At 42.8% G+C, this 10,000-nt stretch overlaps 1 protein-coding gene across 3 annotated transcripts in view; it reads right to left on the bottom strand.

The window, feature by feature from the left end:
- Window positions 1-10,000, bottom strand: part of eml5 (EMAP like 5) — a 184,432-nt gene that overhangs the window by 4,499 nt on the left and 169,933 nt on the right. For all 3 annotated transcript variants that reach the window (XM_076295671.1, XM_076295670.1, XM_076295669.1), the window contains one exon: window positions 5,857-6,010. In XM_076295671.1, the coding sequence (XP_076151786.1) occupies window positions 5,857-6,010 (154 nt within the window). The remainder of the gene's footprint in view (window positions 1-5,856; window positions 6,011-10,000) is intronic.

Raw genomic sequence — 10,000 nt, 5'->3', positions numbered from 1 at the left:
CACCCTGCACACTAACCTCTGATATCACCCACCCTGCACACTACGCAGAGCTGATATCACCCACCCTGCACACTAACCTCTGATATCACCCACCCTGCACACTAACCTCTGATATCACCCACCCTGCACACTACGCAGAGCTGATATCACCCACCCTGCACACTAACCTCTGATATCACCCACCCTGCACACTACGCAGAGCTGATATCACCCACCCTGCACACTAACCTCTGATATCACCCACCCTGCACACTACGCAGAGCTGATATCACCCACCCTGCACACTACGCAGAGCTGATATCACCCACCCTGCACACTAACCTCTGATATCACCCACCCTGCACACTACGCAGAGCTGATATCACCCACCCTGCACACTAACCTCTGATATCACCCACCCTGCACACTAACCTCTGATATCACCCACCCTGCACACTACGCAGAACTGATATCACCCACCCTGCACACTAACCTCTGATATCACCCACCCTGCACACTAACCTCTGATATCACCCACCCTGCACACTACGCAGAGCTGATATCACCCACCCTGCACACTAACCTCTGATATCACCCACTCTGCACACTAACCTCTGATATCACCCACCCTGCACACTAACCTCTGATATCACCCACCCTGCACACTAACCTCTGATATCACCCACCCTGCACACTAACCTCTGATATCACCCACCCTGCACACTACGCAGAGCTGATATCACCCACCCTGCACACTAACCTCTGATATCACCCACTCTGCACACTAACCTCTGATATCACCCACCCTGCACACTACGCAGAGCTGATATCACCCACCCTGCACACTAACCTCTGATATCACCCACTCTGCACACTAACCTCTGATATCACCCACCCTGCACACTACGCAGAGCTGATATCACCCACCCTGCACACTAACCTCTGATATCACCCACCCTGCACACTAACCTCTGATATCACCCACCCTGCACACTACGCAGAGCTGATATCACCCACCCTGCACACTACGCAGAGCTGATATCACCCACCCTGCACACTAACCTCTGATATCACCCACTCTGCACACTAACCTCTGATATCACCCACCCTGCACACTACGCCTTCCAGCTACTGCCCTCTGGGAGGCGCTACAGAACAATCACCTCCAGAACAACCCGCTTCAAAAACAGCTTCATTCCCATAGCAATAACCATTCTGAACAGCTTCATTCCCATTGCAATAAACATTCTGAACAGCTTCATTCCCATAGCAATAAACATTCTGAACAGCTTCATTCCCATAGCAAAAAACATTCTGAACACTGAACGCTGAGGACTGAGCTGTACTGAGAACAAATTCCACCTGGCTGTGTGGTCATTAAATTAATCAATCAATCAATTAATCAATTAAGATTAAGAGGATATGGAGCTTGGTAGCCTATATTTTTTCTGTATTTCTCTCCAGATTAAGGCAGTGTTTTTTGTACACATATTTATTCTACCGGATTTCAATGATATGTTGGAGAAAGATATCTGTTGAAGTATATACCATATTTTCCAGACTATAAGTCGCTCAAGAGTATAAGTCGCATTAGTCATGAACAGGAGGTGATATTTAGAAATGTATTTCACAAAATCCAAGACCAAGAACAGACAGACTATGTAACTGGACACATAGAGGCCAAAAATATTGAGAATTCTACAGGGAATGTTAATGTTAATGAGAAATAAACGTTAGCAGCCCACGTTCTACTCAGTTTGTCATGTTCTTCATCTGAGAGATGGGCTTCCTGCAAAAATGCCAACCCAAAGCCAAGCTCTTTTAATTGGTTACGGATTTTCTTTATTTTTACAGGGCTATGAAGCAGGGCTTTGAACCGATTTTTTTTCCCAATCGGTTCGTTCCGAACAGAAACGGAATTATAACGTTTCCGGTTATGAGTTCCACCAATAAATTGACGTTCCCGAACCGGTTAGAACAAAAAAATACTGTTCCCGGAACGGTTAATTTCATTCCTGTCAGCTGTTTAATGCTATAGAATTATGTCACATCTTTCTCATCCATCTTAAACCAAATGTAATAATATTACAACCATTATTAAATAATAATAATTATATTATTAATAATAATAATAATAATAAAATAGGCCTACAATTATTTCAAATGTGTAGTTTATTGTTAAAAGAGAAAATTTCCACACAAACGTAACGACATTATTAAGACACGTGGTTATGCCACTCGGGCAACAACAAATTCCAACTGTCGGGGGGAAAGGCCATCCAGTAGGCCTACTCATACCGTAACAAGCCATCTGTGCATTAGGCAAACAGAGGTGTTGGCGCCATTTAGCCAAATGTTCGCTAGTCCATCATTAACGTGGAGACAAATATAGCTATTATTGTGTTTGGAATGAGCGTTTTAATTAACGATGGATTGTAATTTTCCTCTTATTTAAGATGTGGAGTGGAGACTTTGCTAGGTTACGGGGACGCTGGCGAGACACGCCGCTCCGTCTGGCATCATGTTTTTGTTTGTTTTTATGTAATGTTCGTAATTTTATGTAATGTCATGTTCATTTTTTTATTGTTTTGTATAGTTAAATGTATTATCTCTTCATTTATGTTATTTTCAATAGTTGTCGTGTTATGCTTAGTCCCTTTTACTGCTTCCTAGTCGGCTGATGTCGTTGGTCCATTGGGAGCTTGCTATGGCTAGAACTAGCTTTTGCCCTGGACTGACATCTTTCCATCCGTGAACGGTGCTGCACTTCACTGTCTGGTTGAGTTTTATCGGGACAGCTGGACCTGGGCCTACTCTGCGAGGGATCTGCCGTGGCCGCCGAGCTGCTGCTGACCTGCAAGCTGCCATCTGCCTTATTGCCTGGAGTAGTCTGCTTGTGCAGACCAAAGTTTTTGGTGCAGACTAATGTTAACTGTGTCTGGATTGAGCAGACTAGCTTCTAGCTAGCAGCTACTAGCGTTCGAAACTACCGTTGACGTTGGGGAGCTCTGCAGTCTCTCTGAGCATCAGGCTGTCTGTCGGGGGTCCACCCAGTTGCTGATCTGCGGGATCGCCAATGACTTCAGACGGTTAGCTTCTATGCTTCCAGTGATCTCTAGACTGCAGTCTACTAACGTCACTCACAGAAGGCATGTTAAACGTTGGATCCTCCGGGTTGGTCTGAAGACGCAGCTGTGCGCCATGTCATTGCTATTGGACTGAGTTGGACTAAGTTAACACGGACTTTTCTTTATTTTAATTTATTTTTTATTTATTTATTTTATTACTTGTTCATTTTTGTTTGTTGTCTGTCTTGTCTGTCTACCGTTAGGTGTCTCGGGTACGCTGGCGACTACGCCGCTCCGTCCGGCATCTTTTGTCTTGTTGTTATGTGTCTTGTTGTTATGTGTCTTGTTGTTATGTGTCTTGTTGTTATGTGTCTTGTTGTCATGTGTCTTGTTGTTAAGTGTCTTGTTGTTAAGTGTCTTGTTGTCATGTGTCTTGTTGTCATGTGTCTTGTTGTCATGTGTCTTGTTGTTATGTGTCTTGTTGTTATGTGTCTTGTTGTCATGTGTCTTGTTGTCATGTGTCTTGTTGTTATGTGTCTTGTTGTTATGTGTGTTGTTGTCATGTGTCTTGTGTCTTGTTGTTATGTGTGTTGTTGTCATGTGTCTTGTTGTTAAGTGTCTTGTTGTTAAGTGTCTTGTTGTTAAGTGTCTTGTTGTCATGTGTCTTGTTGTTATGTGTCTTGTGTCTTGTTGTTATGTGTCTTGTTGTCATGTGTCTTGTTGTCATGTGTCTTGTTATGTGTCTTGTTGTCATGTGTCTTGTTATGTGTCTTGTTGTCATGTGTCTTGTTGTTAAGTGTCTTGTTGTCATGTGTCTTGTTGTTATGTGTTGTTATGTGTCTTGTTGTCATGTGTCTTGTTGTTATGTGTCTTGTTGTCATGTGTCTTGTTGTTATGTGTCTTGTTGTCATGTGTCTTGTTGTTAAGTGTCTTGTTGTCATGTGTCTTGTTGTTATGTGTTGTTATGTGTCTTGTTGTCATGTGTCTTGTTGTTATGTGTCTTGTTGTCATGTGTCTTGTTGTTATGTGTCTTGTTGTCATGTGTCTTGTTGTTAAGTGTCTTGTTGTCATGTGTCTTGTTGTTATGTGTCTTGTTGTCATGTGTCTTGTTGTCATGTGTCTTGTTGTTATGTGTCTTGTTTGTGGAGCGCTTTGTGCTGCACTCTGTGCATGTTAAATGCGCTATAAAAAATAAAACTGACTTGACTTGACTTGACTTTGTAATCCACCGCTCTCTCTCCATTCAGTCAGCGAATGTCTGATGTGATGTCACACAGGAAGTGAACCTCAGCAGTCATGGTAACGTGTGCAGGAAAATAATTACTTTTTTTTTTTAGTTAATTAGGCAATGAAAACTTTGAGGAACGAAATAAAGCCGGTATTAACCGGTTACCATTATTTTTAAATAAGTGTTCCTGTTCCAGAACATAAAAAATAATAACGTTTCCGGTTTCGTTCCTGTTCCCTGTAAAATACAAAAAGTTCCCGGTTTTCGTTCCTTGAACCGGTTCAAAGCCCTGCTATGAAGGCTATTTACATTATAACTAATAAACTTAACCTCCATCAAAGTAGGCAAAAACCTGTGAGATACTGAATGTCTACAATGAGTTATTTGGGAAATGGTTGGAGAGTGACTGAAGCGGGTCAGATAGGGTGGGGAAGGGAGAACAAACAAACAAAAACTTTGTTTTGCTGACTGTTTGCACATACTGTATCTGTTCAAATCTAATGACAGAACACAAAAGTACCTCATAGAACACAAAAGTACCTCATAGAACACACAAGTACCTCATAGAACGATTTTCCTTGGCGTGTACTTTGAGACATGCTGCTACTCTGAATAAACTTAGCTAATTTTAGGGGACAATAACTTAAATAAAGTATGTGGATTTAATGGTAGGACGGGGGGCTACTCTCTCAAGCAGCCATTAGGTTTGTGACTTCGACCACCCAATTAAACTTTACACAGTCACAGCAACTTCAAAGATCACTGGACCAAATGCTTCAGACATGAAACAAATAAACAGTTTATCAACAAGGCTACATGCCGCTATTAAGTTAAATTCTTAACAAACTAGAACATAAGTCTTTGTGTAAATCAAGTTTGAATAGAGAGAATAGAAAAGTGTCATAATTGCCGCTTCTCCCCTACTCTGGTATAGGAACGTGACTGCGGTATTGAAGTTTGAATAGAGAGAATAGAAAAGTGTTCTAATTGCCGGTTCTACTATGGCATAGGAACGTGACTGCGGGTTCTACACTGGTATAGGAACGTGACTGCGGTATTGAAGTTTGAATAGAGAGAATAGAAAAGTGTTCTAATTGCCGGTTCTACTCTGGTATAGGAACGTGACTGCGGGTTCTACTCTGGTATAGGAACGTGACTGCGGTATTGAAGTTTGAATAGAGAGAATAGAAAAGTGTTCTAATTGCCGGTTCTACTATGGCATAGGAACGTGACTGCGGGTTCTACTCTGGTATAGGAACGTGACTGCGGTATTGAAGTTTGAATAGAGAGAATAGAAAAGTGTTCTAATTGCCGGTTCTACTCTGGCATAGGAACGTGACTGCGGGTTCTACTCTGGTATAGGAACGTGACTGCGGGTTCTACTCTGGTATAGGAACGTGACTGCGGGTTCTACTCTGGTATAGGAACGTGACTGCGGTATTGCGGTTACCGTCCCAGCCTTAATTCAGATACAGATTCACACTGAAATAGACACTCACACACAGACACACACTCACTCACACACACACACCCACACACACACACACTCACACACACACTTGGACTGTGTCTGCGACGTACAAACTTATCTGGACATGGGAAGTCGAACAGCTTGACCATTCCGAAGTCGTCCCCGGTAACCACGTTGAGTCCGGAGTGGGAGACGCATGCGCACGTGACATCAGCTTTCTCAGCATTCCGAGACCAGATGCCCTGCACCTCGTCCCCCAGCACACTGGGAGGAGAGGAGAGAGATGAGACACACGCACACATACACACATACACACACACACACACACACACACACACACACACACACTGACGCACATACACACACACACACACACACACACACACACACTGACGCACATACACACACACACACACACACACACACACACACACCAACTGCACCTCGTCCCCCAGCACACTGGGAGGAGAGGAGAGAGATGAGACACACACACACATACACACACACACACACACACACACACTGACGCACATACACACACACACTGAGAGGAGAGGAGAGAGATGTATGAGGGGCCCTTTAGGACATTATTCAGAATGACCTCTGTAGCACTCGTAGACCTGGGCCAGTAATTCAAGCACTAAACATCAACCTAGGCTCGGAAGAGGGGTATGCTTAAATGGACTAACTCACAAGAGGAATTAATAAGTTGAACAATTGACAGTTTTATTGCCTCCAAAACAGCAGTGTGGGTACACAGCATTGAATGGGCAAAATATAAATGAAATGATAAGGAAGAGCTCTTCAAACAAATAAAATATGAAAATCAAAGGAAACTTAGAATTCAAGCCCCTTATTCCTGTATGTACTGATTCAAGAAAGAGTTCAATTCCTGTATGAAAAGTGTGTATCAGTTCCTGTATGAAAAGTGTATATCAGTTCCTGTATGAAAAGTTCATTATTTACATTAATGACATTGTCTATACCTCCGAGGCCTTTCATAAAGTATTATTTGCAGATGACACTAACTTGATCTTCTCCCATAAAAATCTTAGTGTCTTACAGGAGACTGCTAACAGGGAGTTGTTGAATGTTGACACCTGGTTTAAGTGCAACAAATTATCATTAAATGTTAATAAAACAAACTACATAATATTTCGCTCCATAAAAAATAAAGCAAATGTGGAAAACACCTGTATCTCTATCAATGGCCAAGAGTAACATCAACTAAGTTCTTGGGGGTAGAAATAGATGAATTTATCAACTTTAGAAGTCACATTGATAATCTAGTAAGCAAACTTTCAAAATATGTTGGTTTATTTTTTAAAATTAGACACTTCCTTCCACTTCCTGCTCTTCTTACACTCTATAAAACTCTGTTTGAACCCCACATCACCTACTGCAACATTATCTGGTGCAACACATACCCTAGCTATCTCTACAGTCCCTCCAGAAAAAAATTATACGCTCCATAACGTGGTCAAAGTACAATGCACCAACAGCACCTCTGTTCCACAAACTTGGACTCCTCAAACTCACGGACATTAACACATATCACAATGCCTGTACCATGTACCAGGTGGTAACCAAAATGAATAGCCGCCTAGGTGATCTAGTGCCAATCTCTTATCTGCAGCACACTCATTATACCAGGAATAAACACATAATTTCCGGTAAAGTAAGGAAATTGAAGAGCACTAGCCAGAGTATTGTTTCTAGGGGACCCCAGGTGTGGAACATGTTTGAAGGTTTCATAAAAATGTCTCAGTCCTATTTGGTCTTCAAAAAAAATGTTAAATTAAAACTGCTGTCATCTTATGACGTAGTGACTGTTGTGTGACTGCTGTGACTTATGGGTCCAAGTACATTATTATGTCTATTATGTCTCTTAACTTATGACTGGGATGAGATTATTCTATTGTTTGACTGCTATGTTTTATGAGTGCTAGTATAAAATATGTTTGTGTTTGATTCCTTTAAGCTGTTTTATGGGAGATAAGGGACTGTGTCTCTGTTAGTGTGTGTGAGTAAGTGTATATGAGTGTGTTTAGGGGTGGGGTGGGGTGGGGGTCCATGGGTGCCCACTACAAGCATTCTTTGCTTACTAGGGTTCACCCCTTCATGCTGCTATTGTGTTGTCGTTGTGTATTTATTGTATGTGCTCTGTCTGTTTGCTTGTGTGTGTCTGGTTTTACAGCATGAATAAAGCTACAATAAAAAGTTGATGAATAAAGCTACAAAGTGTATTGATTCCCAAAGTTCAGTTCCTTGAACGTGTGTGTGTGTATCGATTCCCAAAGTTCAGTTCCTTGAATGTGTGCGGATATGACTACTGCGTTGAGTCAACAGTGTGGAAAATCTTATCTGGTGTTCGATGAACGAATGAACAAATCTTGGGTTTCTCTGAGACAAATCGTACGGTTGGCCACACCACATCCACGATCGTTCACCGGAGTTCCAATTTGCTGTAAACTCGACAGAATCACTTTTCTTTCTTATTCAAAGTTGAGTTTGAGGTAGACAAATATCTTATGGATATAACTAGACGTAAAGTATTGACTTTTCAAAAGTATTTCGTTATTATTTATCTTCAAATCCGGGAGCTCTTCCAGGTGCACGTTCACAGGAAATATGTCGCTGGTAGAGAGAGAGAATGTTTGCTAGTAGGACGCTCTAGTCTTCTAACACATAGAGCGCCCTCCATAGGAAGATACATGAAATTGAATCTAGATTAGTAGCCCTAATTTCATGAGGGTTACACCCTCCCCCCTTGACTGTGCATGGGTCCTCTCATGCTCGACCTACTGTCAGTCTAAACGACACTAGTAGGGGAAACATCATAATCAGTAAGGGTGTCAAGTGTTTGATTAAAGCTTTCTAAGAGACTCTTTGCAAAGGAGATTAAGGGTTTACCTAACTCCGGGTAGCTGAAACGACCAGGTGGTCGGCATGATCTCTCAGATTTACGTGTAGGGTCATGTGTTTCTGTATGTGTAACATTTTCACTTTCTTTGCATGTATCAGTTTCTATATGGGTTATTGCGTTATCTGAGTCACTATTTTGAACTTCAGTCTCAGCTTCTTTTTCAGGACTCTCTGGGTTAACAGAAGATGTATCTTGGTCACCAACAACCGCAGCTGGAGCTTCAGTTGTCACATGAGGTAACGTTCTATCCATGTCAGTATGGGGTTGGTGGATCATAACCTCTGGTTCCACTGATTCATCTACCGCAGGAGGTGTTCCAGCAGGTTCTGCAGACAACACAGAATAGTCTGCATTGGGTTCATCCTGAAGCTGGGACGTCAACGGCATGGCTGGTGTCACAGGCGTTTGGAGTGTTCTTGGGATTTCACACACTTGGACGAACCTTTCCTCAGGAGCGACAGATGGCTGGACGGAACAGTACGTGTGTGTGTGTGACGTGTGTGTGACGTGTGTGTGTGTGACGTGTGTGTGACGTGTGTGTGTGTGACGCGTGTGTGTGTGACGTGTGTGTGACGTGTGTGTGTGTGACGTGTGTGTGTGTGACGTGTGTGTGACGTGTGTGTGTGTGACGTGTGTGTGACGTGTGTGTGTGTGACGTGTGTGTGACGTGTGTGTGTGTGTGCGTGGACGGAACAGTACGGAGTCAGAGTTTTCCTCAAGGTGCTGAGGTTGACTACGCCTGGTTCTTGGTCGTTTTTCCTTTGGCTTGTCCTGTTCAGCTTCTTCTGGTTCAGATAAGTCACCACAAGGGAGTAGGAGATCCCTATGTAGGGTTCTGACGGGACCACCTTCATCTATGGGCTGTACCATGTACACAGGTAGGTCTCCCATCTGTTTCAGAACTTTGTAAACACTGGATTCCCATTTATCCGCAAGCTTGTGCTTGTTTCGCAGCCGCACATTTCTCACAAGCACTTGGTCACCTTCCGCTAGTGTTGACTCTCTTACGGTCTTGTCAAAACTACGTTTATTTCGTTCAGCAACCTTCTGTGAATTCCTTTTGGCAATCTGGTAGCTTTTTTCGAGCCGTGCTTTCAAGTTTCTCACATACTGGGAGTGAGACCTAGGAGCACCATTCTTAACAGGTAAGCAGAATGTAATGTCCACTGGGAGTCTAGGCTGGCGCCCAAACATCAACTCGTATGGGCTAAACCCGGTGACCTCATTTTTGGTGCAGTTATATGCATGGGTTAGGGGTTTCACATAGTCACGCCAGTCAATTTTCTTCTTGTCACTCAGGGTTCCTAACATACCAAGAAGAGTTCGGT

The sequence above is a fragment of the Alosa pseudoharengus genome, unplaced genomic scaffold (assembly GCF_046254945.1).
Source record: "Alosa pseudoharengus isolate Yale_2024_CS ecotype anadromous, Long Island Sound unplaced genomic scaffold, YU_APseudo_1.1 YU_APseudo_1.1_scf_2, whole genome shotgun sequence".
In the NCBI taxonomy this organism is placed as follows: domain Eukaryota; kingdom Metazoa; phylum Chordata; class Actinopteri; order Clupeiformes; family Clupeidae; genus Alosa; species Alosa pseudoharengus.
Note: the sequence above shows the minus strand (reverse complement) of the source record. Positions and strands in the feature narration are given on the sequence as shown.